The 18092-nt window shown below is 63.3% G+C and overlaps 1 protein-coding gene across 2 annotated transcripts in view; it reads left to right on the top strand.

Moving 5' to 3' along the window:
- Positions 1 to 13418, top strand: part of NTNG2 (netrin G2) — a 48132-nt gene extending 34714 nt beyond the window's left edge. For both annotated transcript variants that reach the window (XM_036329282.1, XM_036329281.1), the window contains exons 5-9: positions 3082 to 3254; positions 3673 to 3699; positions 9207 to 9374; positions 11559 to 11693; positions 12513 to 13418. In XM_036329282.1, coding sequence (XP_036185175.1) covers positions 3082 to 3254; positions 3673 to 3699; positions 9207 to 9374; positions 11559 to 11693; positions 12513 to 12745 — 736 coding nt within the window. In that variant the 3' untranslated portion in view covers positions 12746 to 13418. The remainder of the gene's footprint in view (positions 1 to 3081; positions 3255 to 3672; positions 3700 to 9206; positions 9375 to 11558; positions 11694 to 12512) is intronic.
- The last annotated feature ends 4674 nt before the right edge of the window (positions 13419 to 18092 follow it).

Genomic DNA, 18092 nt, shown 5'->3' with positions numbered 1-18092 from the left:
CCTGCCGTCAGTTCCCGGGCACCGCCTGCCCCTCCCCGCAGGCCTGGCACACACCCGCCCGCACCTGCTGGTGCCTCCGCCGTCCTGACGACCACCCACTGGCCTCAGACGGACAGGATGGGTGGGGTTCTCATGCCAGTTGCCCCCGGGCAGAGGCAGAGCGAGTTTCCGTGAACTTGGGGCGTCTGGGACTGCCTTCCCCCAGGGGCGAGCCTGGCGCTGCCTCCAAACTGTGGTCTCCTGGGGCTTGTTAGGGGCTCATCGGTTCCAGGGAAAGGAACTGCTTACCGGGCCAGTGGCTGTGGCCATCTGGTGGTGGGCAGCAGGGCCAGCTCCCTGTGGGGAGTGGGTGCCCCCCATGCCAGGCCTCGCGAGAGGTCAGGGGTCGGACCTGAGGCCATCACTCAGCCAGTGGGTGAGCAGGGATGGCTGCCAGGTAACATGCAGGATGCATGTGATGTTGTATCTTATTTATTGATTTATTTTTATTAATTTTTACAGAGAGGAAGGGAGAGGGATAGAGTTAGAAACATTGATGAGAGAGAGACATCAATCAGCTGCTTCCTGCACACTCCCCACTGGGGATGTGCCCGCAACCAAGGTACATGCCCTTGACCGGAATCGAACCTGGGACCCTTGAGTCCACAGGCTGATGCTCTATCTACTGAGCCGAACCGGTCAGGGCTGATGTTGAATTTTAGATAAAGAGCTAATTTTTTAGTATAAGTGTGTCTCATGGGATGTGCTTACATTAAAAACCTTATCGGTCGCTTGCCTGGAATTCACATTTAGCCAGGCATTCTATATCTTTATTTTTTATTGAAAGAGAGAGAAGGAAAGAGAGACATCAACTTGTTGTTCCACATATGTATGCATTCATTGGCTGATTCTTGTACGTGCCCTGACGGGGGATTGAACCCCTAACCTTGATGCATCCAGACGATGCTCTAACCCACTGAGCTACCTGGCCAGGGCCCTATATTCTCATTTGCTGAATCTGGCAACTATAGTGACAGGAGAAGTGACTCTAAGACGGGTCATGTAGACGCCGAGAGCCCGCTGTGCGCCAGGCAGCGTGCTGGGCACGACAAACAAGCAAGTGGCCGAGGTGAAGGTCTGAGGCACAGTTCCACCTTCCGGTTTGCGATGGGAAGGTCTGAGGCCCAGGGAAGGGACTTGCTCAAGTCACCCAGCACGTCTGCAGCGGGGCCTGGCAAGCCTGGCTGCTGGCTCAGCATCCACCTCTCTCTCACCTCTCCCCCCGCCCCCCCGACTGTTACCATCTCGAGTGAAAGGCATGGGATTCTGAGATGGGGAGGGGGGGGGGACAGCAGGTCCCGGAGGCTGCTGGCGGGTGGCAGCCCTGGGCTGGCCGGCCTCGCATCCCCTCTGCTCATGTTAAAGGTGCTCCTGATGGATGAGCCCAAAGTGCTGAGTCGCGGGGTCAGGACTCAGGTGCCGGTTTCTGGTGAGACTGACAGCTCTCGAGGGTCAGATTCAGGAAGCAGTTCCTGGGGAAACGGATCCCATGGATGCACGGATGAGGGAAAGGTCTGGGCTGGAGGTGCAGCCGGGAGTCCGGACCACCCCCCAGGCCTGAACGGGGCAGAGCTGGGGCTGTGAGGTCCGAGGCCGAGGCCGGCCACTGGATCGGGAAGCAGGACCGTGGGCGGCAGGCCTGGGAGGGTTTGCCTCAGCGCCCCTCCCCTGGTCTTCATCACCCAGGTGGAACCCACATAAGGCACCGCTGGGGGTGGGGGTGGGAGTGGGGCAGCTGGACTCCCTCTGGGAGAGGGGCCGGGGGAGGGGCTGGCCAGCATGCGGGGGCGGGGGGAAGACAGGGGGACACCTGGGTCTGGGTCAGGAGTGACCAACCCCGTGACCTTGGGCGGCTCCCCTGCACTCGAACTCGCACTCGTGCCGCAGGGCCCGTGGGCCTGACCCTGGGACTCCCGCCGCCGTCCTCACAATGTGCTTCTCGGGTTCCACGGCCCTTCTGCGCATTTTAACCAGCCAAGGTCACCGGCACCCCCCAACGTGGAGATGGCAATCTCTCTGTGTGCCGCTGGCATCTAAAAATACCTCGTCCTCGGGCCAGAGGCGCAGGACATTCCTGGCTCCGCACAGCTGGTGCCTCTCCAGCCGGCTCAGTGGGATATTAAATAGGAACTGAGAGAAAAACACACACCTGAAACCTTCCGAGGCCAAATACATTTTGCAAAGTAACTCTCATTAGACAAAGTCAGACAGGCTTCGTTCCCGCAGGCCTTGTCAGAGCCTTTCATCCGCCGTGCACCCTGTCGGTGGCTGCGGGGCAGGGTGAGGGGCCTCAGGAGAGCATCGAGTATGTCGGCATGCAGGCTTGAGCGCAGGGTCGTCTCTGGGGTCCCCAGGAGGACGGGCCCCCCGTGCCAACGGGTGCCTGCCCACCCCCCATGCTTTTCCGACGCCCACAGGATAACAGTGCGGGCAAAAGTAGGTTCACAGTTGTTGGTATGGAAAATAATGCAATAATTAATGATAAAGCAAGAATAAACTCTCTGAACCTCCTGTGGCCCCGCCCTGTGCATGTGGTTGTGGATTGGAACTCAGGGAACCGGCCCGGCTTTTCCACGGGCGTCTTATTCCCGCCGTGTGGGAGTAGAGCCATGACGGCCAGTGTCTGGGCTGGGGGAGCCGGGTCCGGCCGTGGGCCTGGGCCCGAGAGTCACGAGCAGCGGATGGTGTGGGTCATGGTTTCCAGGGAGCCCTCCCCGGGCCTGAGGGGCCCTCTTCTGCGAGGGAAAGTGAACATGAGCTCAGGGGCTGTGTCTCGCTACCTGGCGACCTCCCTCGTCTAGAGCCAAGGGGGTCAGAAGCTGTCTGACTTTGTCTAACGAAAGTTACTTTGCAAAATGTAGCAAAGACCAGAGGTAGACCCACAGGCTGAGTCCCGGGAGGCCTGACGGGAGGGGGAGCCGGGAGTGACTGCCCTGAGGGAGAATCCTGGCGGGTGGGCCTGGCGGCCTCTGGATCCCTTGCAGCCTCCCACCTCCCAGGCCCGCCCCTCGGGAGCTCACTGACTATCCTGTGTCCCTGCAGGTGCAAGTGTAACCTGCACGCCAACCTGTGCTCCGTGCGCGAGGGCAGCCTGCAGTGCGAGTGCGAGCACAACACCACGGGCCCCGACTGCGGCAAGTGCCGCAAGAACTTCCGCACGCGGTCCTGGCGGGCCGGCTCCTACCTGCCGCTGCCCCACGGCTCTCCCAACGCGTGTACGTACGGCGGGGCCCCCACTCCGGCCGCCAGCCAGCCAGGCCCTGGTCTCCCCACCCTTCAACCCCAGGAGTTCCACATTACACATGCACATACACACACATATGCACGCACACACGCGCGCACACACGTGCGCACACACACCTTTGAAGGCTGACTTACGGCACAGCAGCCTTCAGAGATGACGGCCGGCCCCTCCCCCTCCTCCCAGGAGCCCAGCCCACTTCCTTGCTGCCAGGACCTTCTCTAGTCCCTGCCACTTCCTCTGACTGGCAGCCTCGCGGGCATCGCCTGCCCTGGCGGCGTCCCCTTCCCCTCTCGTGCCCATTCTCCGTCCAGAAGAACCCCCAGGGCTCCGGGCCGCAGGCTGAGGCGCTGCCCAGCCATGGCCGCAGGCTGAGACCCTTCTCTCCACAGGTGCCGCTGCGGGCTCCGCTGTTGGCAGTGAGTACACACCTGGGCCCCCTGGGGCCGGGCGGGCCTGCGATGCCCACCACTTGCATGTGCTGGGAAGAGCAGGAGAGGAAAGCAGGGGGTCTCCTGCCCCCCTGGGCCCTGGGGCGCCCCCCCCAATTGTGCCCTGTGCATCACCCTCACCTCTCCCCGCTCCCTCCGCCCCTTCCTTGGGGCTGCAGCCCCCACCGCTTCTCCCACCGGCTTCTCCTTAGTGCTGCTTTGGAAGCGCCCCGTGACCCCTCGAGTCGTGGCCCCTCCCTCTCAGGCCAGGCAAGAGGGGCCTCACCTTCCCCACCAGCAGCAGAACCCCCAGCCTGACCATGGGCCGGCCTCCCTCTGGGCATCTGCAGCTATTGTTCTGGAGAGGCTGGGGGCGGGGGTTGCGGGGGAGGGGGGGAGGCCAGGTCCTAAGGCGCCAGCTCAGCTCAGGCCACAGAGTAGTCAGCCCTGGGGCGGCCTTGCCCCTGGCGGGTGTGCCAGCTGCTCAGAGCCAGTGGTGGGAGATCCCAAACCTGAGCCATGCTTCTGGAGGCGCCGCCTCCCTCCACCAGGGTCTTTGGGGCCACACCCGACCCGGGGGGCACCCTGCTGGACCCCAGGGGCTGAGAGCGCCAGAGGAGGCTGGGCCTGGGGGGGGCCCAGGTCCACTCATGGGGTTCCATGTTGCTTCTCTGCATTGCCCCCACCCACCAGCTCCCACCCTCACTCGCTTCTCTCTCAGCCGCATCGACAGGTCCCAGGAAGACCCTGACCCCAAGCCCCTGGGACCCCTGTGCCATCAGGGCGGCCCAATCACTCCTGCCCCCCCATCCACTGGGCACAAAAGCCATCAAGGTGGTGCTGTGTCTGCCTGTACACGGTGGTCTGTGTGGGTGGGAGGCGGTCGCGTGCACCCACACACACACGTGCACCCACACACACGAGGAACCTTGACTCCACTGGCTGAGCTGCTGCTGACTGGGTGTAAGGGGCGCAGGGCACAGTGCAAAGCTGGGAATTAGGAGAGGGTCCGAGGCCTGGCAGCGAGCGAGTCAGGTCAGGCTTGAGCCCCAAGAAGGAGCCCCCCCTACCTGCTGACTGTCCTGGGAGGCCCCCCACCCGCTGACTGTCCAGGGAGACATGGAGCTTTGTGTCCTGAGCCCAGCGCCCAGCAGGAGGGCGTTAGGGGAGGAGGCTGCTCCAGGGTGACAGCCAGTGACCTGAGGTGCCCACCTTTTGGGGTCTTCATGCCTCTTTAGCAACGGAAGCCCCTGCCTGGGACCCCGCCCCCCCCCCCCCCCTGTGCCTGGAGCCCCGCTAAGATTGACAGCCGGGGTAGTGGGCGGAGCCTGGGTCCCGGCCCACAGCTCTGAGCAGGCCACTGTCTCCCTCATCCCACTGGCGAGGGTCCCGGCTCAGGAAGAGGCAGCTGGTGTCGTGGTCCCTGCACCTCAGGAAAGCGGTTTGGAAAGAAACCGGGCAAATGAAGGAGCAGCTGCTCACGAACGGCCAGGCACTGGGCAGGACTCGCACTCGGGGCTCACTGACGGGCACTCCCTGCCCACTGAGCTGCCCAGCCATGGCCCTGCAGCCTGGGGCTGAGGTAGTGCGTCCTAGGCCCTGGCTTGCACAGCTCCCCGATTCCGCAGGAACAGACGGGCCTCCATCTGCTCTTGGCACCGGGCACAGGCCCCTGCAAGGCCGTTCCTCACACACCTGAGCCTGTCCCCCGAGAGCCCAGCGAGGCCTCTCCCGTCCCCAGACCCCGTCCGAGAAAGGTCCGGAGTCTCCCGTGCCTCCCCACGGTGCTCAGGCTCTTTGGCCAGAGTCCAGCTGGGCCCGTGACCGCTGGCCCAGAGGCTTCTCCCTCCTCCCGGCGGACCCAGGAGGGTGTGGGAAGAGCCTGGAGCCTGGGCAGGCGCTGGTGCGGCTCTAATTAAGCCGGTGGGCCCGGCCCGCCCTCCCTGAGCGCCCAGTGATGTCAATTTGGCATCTGAAGGCTCCGGGCGGGAAAGGCTCCGCACTTCTTAGCCACTAGATTTACTTCTCTCCCCACCGACCAGCATCCGAGAAATCCCTTTAGAAGCAGAAAGAATCCGATTTCTCCCGGTCCTTCGGGGCCTGTCCTGAGAGACTCAGCGCAGAGCGATGCCCCGATCCGCCCGTCCTGCTTCCCCGGCTGCGGCCCGATGGTCTTGGAGGCAGTGCTGTGGCATTTGGGGGTTCACTGACATCGGGGTCCCTGGTGGACATGGGCCCGGACCAGGGGGTGGAGGGAGAGGTGGTGGCCGGGAGGCAGGCCCGACATTGGAGGACGCGTCCTGCTGGGGTCAGACCTGCTGGGCACGGCTGATGCCGCCCCGTATAGTCATTAGCCTGAGACTTGGCACAGAGAGCTCTGCGCCCAGATACGGACTCCATCCGACTCTGCCCGTCAGTGGGAACGGGACCACACAGGGAGGGTAGAGGAGTCCCCAAACCAGGGGACCCGCTGAGAAAGGACTCCCCAGAGCATGCAGACTCAGGCAGGAGGCCCTCCCACGCGGCTTCCAGTCCGCGGCCCGCTGAGCTGCTGTACCCTAGACGCTGCCTCTCCCGTAGTTTTGGGCCCAGTTCTCTGTGGCCGGTGTAGGCAGAGCCGCTGATAGTGCTGCTCCTGACCAGGGCCTGTGGAGTGCGACGCCTCAGCGTGTCCCCAGGACGCCCCAGCCCCTTGCATGACTTCCTTTCTCCTCTTTTCCCCAAGAGTGGAACAGGCCACCGACAGCAGCCCCCCCAGGGGTGAGCCCCCCCTGGCCCCAGGTGCCCTCCGGTGCAGAAGGTATGGGGGGATTTCCTCTTACGCCCATAGGCCCCTCCCCCTTAGTGGAGGCAGCAGGTATACATGGTGGGGAGGGACCTGGGTGGGAGGGGCCCCAGGGAGCTGAGGTGAGGGGCCTTGGGGTTCTACTCATCCCCCACCTCACCTACCAACCCACCCCCTTAAATCCCCCCCCCCCCCAAGGGCTTCTGAGCTGAGTGGAGAACCCTCTCGGGCGGTGACGGAGCTCAGGCCCGGAGGGGAGGGGGTGGGTGACTGGGAATATATAACAGCGGAAGCGCGGTCCAGGCGGCCGGACCAGCGGGCAAAGGCTCGGCAGTGGGAGGCATGAGTGGCCCACCTGACCCAGGGGCAGAGTGTTGGTTAAGGGAGGGCGGGGGGGGGGCCTGATACCAGGCCGAGAGCCTCATTGTCTAGCTACAGGGGCAGGAGACACGCATGGGCTTGTGGCCATAGAGTGACACACACAGGAGCCATGCCCATCCCAGCTCGCCTCTCCCCTCCACATTAGGCAGCAAACCTGCAGCTGGGCAGTAAGCAGGGCTTTGCGCGCCCTCTGCTGGCAGGGCCTGGAACCACAACCAGCGAGGGCGGGTCCTCAGTTCCCAGCAACCTGGAGGCCCTGAGCCCCGCATCCTCCCAGGTGATGAAGGCAGTTAGAGCCAGCTGGACTGGGCTGGACTGGACTGGACTGGACTGGGCTTGGCTGGGCTGGACTGGACTGGACTGGGCTGGGCTGGGCTGGGCTGGGCTGGGCTGCCCTGGACTGGCTGGGCGCCAAGAACCCCCAGGGGGAAGCCGAGAGGCGATGCTCCCCGTAGGGTGGGGTGGGGTGCGTCTGGACAGTCCGTGCTCCCGGGAATCGTGGGGGACGGCAGGTGGTGAAGGACTCGCTTGGTGGAGCAGGGAGGCTGCTTCAGGAAGGAAGGGAGGCACCAAGGGCTGGATGCCAGGCTCAGGCTGGACGTGATGCTCACGGGAGTGGAGGGCTGGGCGGCAGGAGGGATGTTTCAGCCTGTCCCCTGGTCCAGCTCAGCTGGGGCCCACGCTGTGGGTGGCAGGAGGAGAGAAGTGAGGGGAGGGTGAGTCCGGCTGGGTGGCAGCTGGTCTCTGAGGGGGACCGAGGCAGGCTGGCTCCGTGTGCCCCTGTGAGCCCGGTCCCCTCATGCCTGAGCAGGTGCCAGGGCTGCCCAGAGCTGGCAGGGCTCCTGGGAGCCTTTGCTGGCCCCGACAGCCCGCCGGGCAGGGGCCGGGCCGATGGAAGGGCTTGCTTCTCATCTCCCCAAGCTGCCCCCGCCCCCGCCCCCGCCCCCGCCCCTGCCCAGGCCTCCAAGCCTTCCCAGCTCAGGCCCAAATCTCCTCAGGTGGCACCTATGGGAGAATTCCAAGGTAAGGGGGAGGCCCAGGGCTGGGTCAGCCCTCCTCACACCTTACCCGCCCCCTCCACTGGGAAACCACGGGGCAGGCTGGAGGGCCCGCCCCAGGCTCAGAGCCCCGCCCAGAGCAGCTGGGCCAAGGTGACCGGAGCTCTCTTCCCTCCAGCCCTCTCCCAGGGGAGCCGGAGCAGCATGAGTCAGAGGCTCAGTGGGCAGCACGGCAGGCAGAGCAGCCGCCAGAAATAGCCGGTCCGGCTCCCCTGGGAGATGGCCCAGGGGCCGTCTTGGTTGAAGCAAGATCTGGGACACAGAGGTCACTGATGCTGCTCCTCTGACCTCCGCTGCTCCTCGGGGACGCTGGGAGGGTACCTTGCCTTCTGGTCCCTGGAGAAACAATGTGAAGGGGGCAGGTCCTGGGCACGTCTCAGGGGCCCATTTCTCCAAGGTCTCCCATGCCCTTGACCCTGACCCCTGGTCAGCCTCCCTCTCCCATCACAGGAGAGAGGGTAGCCACGCTGGCTTTCTTATTCATAGGGGTGCCGAGTCCCTTAGGACACCAAGAAATGACCCCCCTTCTTGAGTCAGGGAAGGTGGCCCCTTCATGAGGTCGTGGAATCCACCTGCAATCCCTGGGGCCTGGCCCCGGGCAGTCACAGGGCTCGCTCAGTCCCTGCAGCAGGTGCAGGGCTGGAGGACACAGCGGGTGGCGCCGAGATGGCTGTCCCCCAGTCAGAGTCGGAGGCTGGGCCGAGTCTAGGGGCATCAAAGCGAGCAGGCCCTCTGTGCCACTCAGGTCTGCAGAGCAGCCCAGGCAACCGGAAGGGCCCTGCAGGTGGTGGTCAGCCGTCCATCTTCCAAAGCAGCACGGGAGGAAGCTCCGGCTGCCCAGCGTCCCTGCGGGCACCTAGGCCTCCTGAGTCGCTGGGGACACGGCGGGGACCCCGTGGGCCCAGCACTGCCCTCCCTGAGCTCACACTGGCATGACCACCCTCCCTGCATGAAGCATTGCTAACCACCCTGGCATCTCCTGGGCATCCCCACGAAGAGCACCTCGCCGGGCCCCCAGCAGGTGCTGCCCACCGGCCCTCCCTGGGTCCCGGCCACAGGGCCAGGTGGCAGTTTGTGGCTGAGCCCACCCTGGCTCTCCTCCGAGCTCAACGCTGGCCGGCCCATCTCTCCCCGAAAGGCCAGAGGTGCTGAGGCGCAGGTCCCCCTCTCCCTGGGCCGCAGTTCCCCTGGAGGCACGGGTCGGGGCAGCCGGCAGGAGCGGCCTCCCTTCCCTCACTGACCCTGCTGCTCCCCCCACTCGGCCGGCCCAGACTGCGAGTGCTACGGCCACTCCAACCGCTGCAGCTACATCGACTTCCTCAACGTGGTCACCTGCGTCAGCTGCAAACACAACACGCGGGGCCAGCACTGCCAGCACTGCCGCCTGGGCTTCTACCGCAACGGCTCCGCCGAGCTGGACGACGAGAACGTGTGCATCGGTGAGCGGGGGGGGGGGGGGGGGGGGGGGGTGGGGGGGGTGTAACCCTAACCCTAACCCTGACACTAACACTAACACTAACCCTGACCCAGTCCTTAACACTAACCTAACCCTATCACTATCCCTAACCCTAACCCCATCCCCATCTCTAACCCTATTCCTAACAACACTAAAACTAACCCTAACCCCATCCCCATCCCTAACCCTATCCCTAACAACACTAAAACTAACCCTAACCCCATCCCCATCTCTAACCCTATTCCTAACTAACCCTAACACTAACCCTAACCCCATCCCCATCCCTAACCCTATCCCTAACAACACTAAAACTAACCCTAACCCCATCCCCATCCCTAACCCTATCTCTAACTAACCCTAACACTAAACCTAACCCTAACAACACTAAAACTAACCCTAACCCCATCCCCATCTCTAACCCTATCCCTAACTAACCCTAACACTAAACCTAACCCTAACAACACTAAAACTAACCCTAACCCCATCCCCATCCCTAACCCTAACACTATCCCTATCCCTAACCCTAACATTAACAACCCTATCCCTAACACTAACCCTAACCCTAACTCCATCCCTAACCCAATCCCTAACCCTAACACTAACCCTAACAACCCCAACCCTAACCTGGGAGGGCCCAGCACAGGATGTGCTGGACCATGTGCCTTGTCCCGGTGCTGGGCCAGGTGCAGGGCGCACGGAAGGCCCCGCAGTGCATGGAGCCCCCTGGGGGCTGTGGAAACTCCCACTCCAGGGCCCGCTACAGCTGCCTCTTTAAAGACCGAGTCCCCTAGGAGCGGCACCAAGAAATGGCCCCAAACCTTTTCGGCTCAGGCCTAACCCTCCGCAGCTGGTGCCTAGTGACGTTTCCAGAATCCGCTGTTAATCACCTCCATTGGGTTCTCCTGGGCACTGGGGTTTCGGAGCCCATAGCTGGGGCTGTAAACTGGTTCTCGCGCTTGCCTTGCTGTGTGCATTTGGGCAATTCCCTTCCCCCCTCTGGGCCTCAGTCTCTGTAAAGTCAGGAGGTGGATAAGATCAAAGGTTTCAACCCTTTTTCTGTGGCTGAAGCCACAAAATTATCCAACGAAATTCTTCAAAAGCTTTACAGGCAGATCCCAGCTTCGGGCCCCGAGCTGCTTCCTTCAAACTCCACTCCAGCACTGGTTTTGGGGACCCTGAGGCTGGGCAGGGACAAAAGGCCAAAGCCATGGCCCCCAACCAACACCCCCACCAGCACGGCTCACAGGGGAGGCTCACAGGGGAGGCCAGGTCTCAGCCCCACTGCCCATCCCCCAGGCCAGCGCGGCTGGGAGCAGGGGGGCTGCCCGAGAGCTGGAGTCAGGCTGAGTTACAGCCCAGGCCTTCAGCTAATTCCATCAGCTCTAAGGGACCCACAACTGAGCTGCTGTCACGCCAACCAGATGCAGGGCCGGGCCAGGCCTCTGGATCCGATTAGAGGGTCCTGCTCTCCCAGCATCCCTCCCCCAGCACCTGTCTGCCTGAACCCCTCCCCCAGCACCCCTCCCCCAGCACCTGTCTGCCTGAACCCCTCCCCCAGCACCTGTCTGCCTGAACCCCCTCCCCCAGCACCTGTCTGCCTGAACCCCCTGGCCCAGCCCCGGGCTTCAGGGAGTCCCAGAGTGGGGCCACGCGCCCCTCCCACGGAGCAGAGGCCCCAGGAAACCAGCTGGGGAAGAGCAGGGGGAGGCGGGAGGCCTCGGGGGCTGTCCTCCACCCGCAAGGGGCTATAGGTGAGGGCCGCACCCCCCACACACACACACCTACGACAGCCCCCCAGGGACGGAGCCCACGGCCACTGAGGAGGCTCCTCCGGCCTCAGAGTCACTGCTCTTTGGAGCCAGGAGGGACCAGCTCCCGCTCCAGTCCCAGGTGCGGAGACTGAGGCCCAGGCGGGGAAGGGTCTGTCCCAGGCCCCACAGCTCCAGGGCCGGGAAGGGAGGAGGAGGGGGGCGGGTGCCAGGGAGCGAGGTCAGTCTCGGGATTTGGACACGACACCCGTCAGCTCCCACCGCCGTCCAGCCGCGGGCTCACTGCGTGGGGAGCACCACCCGCAGCGGGAGCCCCGTGGGAGGAATGAGGGGCCGGGCGGGGTGGGGTCGGTGCCCACAAGTCGCCCTGACCGCACGCGATGCACCTGTCCGTCCAGAGTGTAACTGCAACCAAATCGGCTCCGTGCACGACCGGTGCAACGAGACCGGCTTCTGCGAGTGTCGCGAGGGCGCGGCCGGGCCCAAGTGCGACGACTGCCTCCCCACGCACTACTGGCGCCAGGGCTGCTACCGTGAGTGCCGGGCCGGGGGCGGGGCCTGGCGGGGCGGGGCCTGGCGGAGTGGGCGGGACAGCAGGCACGGGGCGGGGCCTGGGCCCTGGGGGCGGGGTTGGCAGGGTTCCGGGCGGTGGCCTGCTGTTGACAGGGTCGGGGGCGGTGGGCGGGGCAGCAGGCACGGGGCGGGGCCTGGGCCCTGCGGCGGGGTTGGCAGGGTTCCGGGCGGTGGCCTGCTGTTGACAGGGTCGGGGGCGGTGGGCGGGGCAGCAGGCACGGGGCGGGGCCTGGGCCCTGCGGCGGGGTTGGCAGGGTTCCGGGCGGTGGCCTGCTGTTGACAGGGTCGGGGGCGGTGGGCGGGGCCAGGCGGGCGGGCCTTAGTGACGGATGGGGTCGGTGTCCGGTGGGGATCGGAGCGGAGGTGGAGCTGGCTGCTTGGGAAGCGAGTTGGAGGCGAACGAGAGCTGGGGCGGGAGGACTGGCCGGAGGCGGGAGGGAGCGAGGCTGCCCGGGAGCCGGCCTGGCGGAGACCCGCCGTTAGTCGAGGTAAAGGGGCGGGAGGGCGGTGCAGGCGCCTGAAACAGCACCCAGGCCGGTGCCGGGAGCAGGAGAGCCAGGAGCAGAGGCGGAGGGAGGCAGGGTCCCGGGCTCCCGGGCGTGGTTACCGTCCACGCAGGGCCGTCTCGCACCAACTGCGCCCTGAGCCTCCATCAGCCCCGGTTCAGGCCGCGCCCCGGGGGTTGGCACATCCCAGTCGCAGAAGCTCCCACGTGGGCGTGCTCGGCGGGGCGGGGGGAATGAGCCGCCACCCGCGTTAACGGCCCCTCCGCCCCGCAGCCAACGTGTGCGACGACGACCAGCTGTTCTGCCAGAACGGCGGCACCTGCCTGCAGAACCAGCGCTGCGCCTGCCCGCGCGGCTACACCGGCCTCCGCTGCGAGCAGCCCCGCTGCGACCCCGCCGACGACGACGGCGGCCTGGACTGCGACCGCGCGCCCGGGGCAGCGCCGCGCCCCGCCACCCTGCTCGGCTGCCTGCTGCTGGGGCTGGCCGCCCACCTGGGCTGCTGAGCCCCGAGGACCGCGGCGGCGAGGGGGCCGCCGGCAGTGCACCCTGCGCCCGGGGCGGGGCCGGGGCCGGGGCGGGCGGCGAGAAGGGTGCGGCCCCAGCTGCTCCCAGGTGCTACTCAGCAGAGTCCTCCGCCCACCTCCTGGCCGCCTCCGTGGCACCTGCCCCCGCCCCGGCGCTGCAGCAGGGGGCGCTGTGGGACACTGGCCCCAGTGGCCTCCGATTTTGGTCTTAGTTTTTCTATTTCCGGCCGCCCCTTTCCTTTTTAAATTTTTTTTTGCTGGCGGTGAGACAGGGGGCGGGGAGAAGTGCTGCTCACCCAGCACCCCCAGGTAAACACACACACTCTCGACTGTTGCAGACACCCCTGCACCTGTCCCTGGCTGGCCACCAGCCTCGGACCCTGAACTCCAGTTGCCTACAATTTCAGTCGCTGACTTGATTCTCTTTTATATTCTTTCTTGGTTTTCCTTTGCAACCCCCAGACCCCAGGCTCGGGAGAGGCCTGGTGGCGGAGGAACACACCACCTGCGGTGGGAGGTAGGAGGAGGGCTGGAAACTTTGTTTTGTAGAGAACTATTTTTGTTTGTAATAACCGTCCCCTATGAGAAGGGACAGGAGCGACGCTGGTCACCACGGGGTGGTCATCCTATATAATAAAAGCCTAATATGCTACGTGTCTGACCCTTCGTTCAACCGGTCGCTATGACACACACTGACCACCAGGGGGCAGGTGCTCCAACTGGTAGGCTAGCTTGCTGCTGGGGTCTGGCTGCGTGGGACTGGGCGTGACAGGCCAGACACACCCTGGAGCCCTCCTGCGGTCCCTCCCCAGCCCTCCCCAGCCCGATCATGTGCTAGTGGTGTCCCTTGGCCTGGCCTGCGCCCTCTCAGATTCCGGGACCCCTCAGGGGATGTTGGAGAGCCGGTTTCAGCCCGATCCCCGCAGGCCAGTCCGAGGGACCCCACCAGTGCACAAATCCATGCACTGGGCCTCTAGTTGGTGTACAATTAGACAGAATAAAGGATCTCCGTACTGCTGCCTCCAGGACCCGTTTTTGGGTTTTTTTTCTGTGTTCATCTGGGATTTAAAGGGGACCTCACAAAATAGCCTCAAAGAAACTCCCCCACTTCCAGGGCACATCCCCCAGGACCTTCTGTGAAGGAGACCGGCAGCTGCCCTCCGCGGGCGTGGCCAGCAGAGCTCTCACCGCTGGGCCAGGCCCGGCCCTGACTGTGACCCACATGTTCCCCAAACTTGGGAGGTTGCCATCCCCCTTCCACTAAAAGCACGACAAAGCCAGCTTATTGCACTTCGCTCAGCTGCCCGCAGCGTCCCCGCACATGCTGGTGGTGGTCTGCTGAGAAGTCCCAGGGAAGTGCCGGCCGGCGTCCTAACAGAGCGGGACTCCCAGGCTCCAGGTCAGGCGTCAGCCTCAGGCCCCGTGTCTGCAGCTGCTGCCTCCTCCCAGAGCCCACTGTGGGCCAGAGTGTCCCAGGTACACACAGAATCTCGGGTGGGCACAGGAGGGATGGCCAAGGGGACGGGGGGCAGTGCAGGAGGTGGGAGAGGAAGCTCTGAAGGACGAGGCCCATCAGCGGAGGCCCCTGGCTAGGGAGGGCGCCCTGTGTGTTTCCAGTGCTTGGGGGCTGCACCCAGATTTCCCTCCCCACCTACGTACTCTCTCTCAGCCTGGGGTCCCCCAGGGCTGCCAATCAGGGTCAGGCTCCTCGGTGCTCCTACAGCCCCTGCCTCACCTGCTGGTGCCCGTGGCAGCTGGCAGGGCTGCTTCCTCAGCCCCCAAGGCCACGTGAAGACCGAGTTTAAACAACCTGGCCTTGAGGGGCGAGCTTACAGCTCAGTGAAGGAGAAATGGCCAGCGCATCTCCAGGCCAAATGCCCTCCCCAGCACCAGCTTGCAGGGGTCAGGCCCAGCCCCGAAAGGAAGCACCTCCTGTCAGGACCCTGTGGCTTCCCCTCCTTCCTGCTGACTGAGCCCAGGCAGCCCGGCTGAAATGAAACACGCCTGGGCTCCCTGTGCATAGCGTGGCACGGCCACAGTTCTGGCTTTCAATACAAAGGAAGGTCTGGCGGGGCAGGCTCAGCTGGTTGGAGCCTCGTCCCCTCACACCAAGATGGCGGGTTCCATCCCGTCAGGGCACATACAAGAATCCACCAATGGCCCTGGCCGGTTTGGCTCAGTGGATAGAGTGTCAGCCTGCGGACTGAAGGGTCCCGGGTTCGATTCCAGTCAAGGGCACATGCCCGGGTTACCGGCTCCAACCCCAGTAGGGGGAGTGTAGGCGGCAGTCAATCAGTGATTCTCTCTCATCATTGATGTTTCTCTTTCTCTCCCTCTTCCTCTCTGAAATCAATTAAAAATACATTAAAAAATCAATAAAAACATATATTTAAAATAAGAACCCACCAATAAATGCATAAGTGGAATAACAAATCGATGTTACGCTCTCTCTCTCCCCCCCTTCCTCTCTAAAACCAATCAGGAAATACATGATTTTTTAAAATGCAAAGAAATCACAATAATTCACCCCACACCCCACACCGTAGTCCTGGGTCTGGTTCCCTCGATAGAAGCAGAACAGAGGGACTGGGCTTGTGGATGGCCCTCCACTGGGCTCTGGAGCAGAGGTCACAGGCTGAGGCAAGCGGGCAGCCTCCTGTCAGCCAGCGCTCGGCCTCCTGTTGGTGTGGGGGGTACAGGGTACACCCCTGGGAGAGAAGGTGTGTGAGCTGTTAACACCCAGCACAGCAGTGGGGCGGGGGCTCTCTGGGCCGAAACCAACAGCTTCTACTGCACCCTCCCCCCCCACACACACACCCCTTTGTGTCACTCTGGGTGTTCAGGAGTCTCCCGCGGGGTCTGTGTCCGCCCACCGCTCCCAGCCAGGCCAGCGCTGTCAGCCTCCCTCCGACCAGGCAGCCCGTCCCCAGATGGCTCAGCCCTGGCCTCAGGCGGGAGGAGTGCCCGGGCCATTGGGAAAACAGACATCTTCCAGAGCTGAGAGGAGGAAAACCAAGGTCACGGCCCGGCCTCGTGGACGCTGTGCCCTTGTCCCCGAGCTGCTTTGCCTCTGGTTCTGAGGCGGCGGAGGCTCCCGTTTCTCAGCGTGGAGAACAGCTACTGCCGGCTGCGCATTAGCCTTCACCTGCGCCAGGACAGCGTTCTCAGCCTGGCGCCACTGAGCCACTGACATGGGCGGGGCTGCACACGGGGAGGGGCCCGTCCGGTGCCTCTAGGCCAGTGGTCGGCAAACTCATTAGTCAGCAGAGCCAAATATCAACAGCACTTCTTCCAAACAGACTCCCCCAGGCGAAAACCGACATCTGCGCACGGGCCACGAAGTTTCAATCGCACTGTACGTGCGCCCACATGTGGTATTTTGTGTAAGAGCCACACTCAAGGGGCCAAAAAGCCGCATGTGGCTCTAGGATGTTTGCAGCATCCCTGGCCTCGAGCCATTGGCTGCCAGCAGTTCCTCCTCCCCATTTGATAACCAAAAGGAGTTGCAAACTGGGAGCAAACTTGCCCCAGGTTGAGAACCACTGAGCTAGGCACACGGAGTATCATACCCATTTCACAGAAGGTGAAGTGGAGGCTGGGAGAGGGGACTGAACTCCCCTGAAGTCCCTCTTGCTAAGAAGCAGGGGCAGGAGTTGATTCAGGACAGCCGGACTCCAGAGCCCGGAGTCTAATCCAGACCAGTGCTCCCTCCCTACAGGGGCACCCCCCAGGGCTGGACCCAACTGCTCCTGCCCCTCCCTTCCCTGCTGCAGAGAGGGCCCTGGAGAGCCCGGCTTCATTGGAATGGCTGTGCTGTCAGGGGAAATGCCTTCTCCCGGCTCCTCCAGGGCAGCCTCGCCCTACCCCACCCCCCAGTAAGCAGACTGCTGCGTCTGCAGCTCCTGCCTCCTGCCATGGCCATCCAGTTGAGAGGCGGTTTACGGGCGCCCAGGGAGCTGTTGTTGGCATCACCCAGCAGAGGTCAGCCAGGTCGGAGCAGGCAGGGATGCAGGGGGGCCCACCCCATGCCTGCACCCCTGCCGGTCCCAGCCCGAAGCTACCGCCCCCTCTCCCTTCCCCCCACCCCCATGCCCCTGGGACTCGCAGCACAACTCAGGCCAGAGGAGTTAAGGGAAAAGGCCCCTGGGAAGAAAAGCTTCACTTGCTAATTTTTCCCTTTTTAAAACACAAATCACGGCCGTAGGGAAGTTAGAGATACAGAGGCGAGATGATCATTTTTAAATGAAAATCACCCACAATCCTCCACCCAGAGCTAATAACTGTTACTATTTCTGAATTATGTCTCTAGTACTTCCCCATAAAGCACACCGCACGCAGACCATCTCCCCGCACGTGCTGCGCCCCTGCGAGGCTTTGTGCTGAGGACTAACTTCTTTCCGGGGATGCTGGCCTGAGCTGAGAGCAGGCTCCGTTCACATGGCCGCTGTCCTGCAGAGAACCCTGGGGCTCGCGTGTCCGGCCAGAGCTGAGGCACCGCACCCAAGGCCACTCCAGGTGACTCAGGCAGAAAGGCCATCACTTGCAGGATCTCAGGGTGTCCACACACATCAGGGAAGCTGGGGGCACGGGAAGGCCCTGGGAAGCCACAGCAACACCCAGCACCCTGCCCGGTGGCCAGAGAGCCCCCGCTGCTGTCTCTGTGGCCCAGATGCGGCCTTATCACCACCCTCGTCCCCAGGCCTGCCTCCAGCTGGCACCCCTGCCTGTACCCTGTGCCCAACCCTACATGTCCAGCATTCCCCACTCCATCAAGGGAGGTGGACTGTCTCCCTGACCAGAGGAAGGGCATGAAGAGACAATCACAATCCAGCACAGAGAGGGGAGGCAAGTTGCCCAAGGTCACACAGCCCAACAGAGGGAGTCCAGATGCAAATCCAGTATCGGCACAGAAGCCCAAGCTTGTAACACCGGGTTACACAGATTCCCTTCCCCCTCTATTTCATTTTTTTAAATAAGCTTGTCTTATATACACCCTTCCTCAGCCTACTTTATAACATTTAGCAAGTTATCCTGAACATCAAAGGAGATCTTTTACAATAAAAAAAACAGGCTGCACTCCATCCTCGCCCAGAGCCCTGGCCCTGCTGGCCACAGGACTCTGGCTCCGGCACAGATTTCTCCCAGCCGGGCCATGCGCTCTCGGTGTGGCAGGATCTGGCCAGGCCCCGAGTCTCCATTGTTGTGTTCCTGGTGCCACAGTTCATGGCTGACCCGGTGCCCACATTTTTCTCTGAAAGGGTAGGTGGTCCCCAAAGCGGAAGGGGTGCTTGCTGGTGAAGGGCACCTACTCTGGAGTCTGACCTCC

The sequence above is a fragment of the Myotis myotis genome, unplaced genomic scaffold (genome assembly GCF_014108235.1).
Source record: "Myotis myotis isolate mMyoMyo1 unplaced genomic scaffold, mMyoMyo1.p scaffold_m19_p_12, whole genome shotgun sequence".
Classification (NCBI taxonomy): domain Eukaryota; kingdom Metazoa; phylum Chordata; class Mammalia; order Chiroptera; family Vespertilionidae; genus Myotis; species Myotis myotis.
This window is presented reverse-complemented; position numbering and strand designations above follow the sequence as displayed.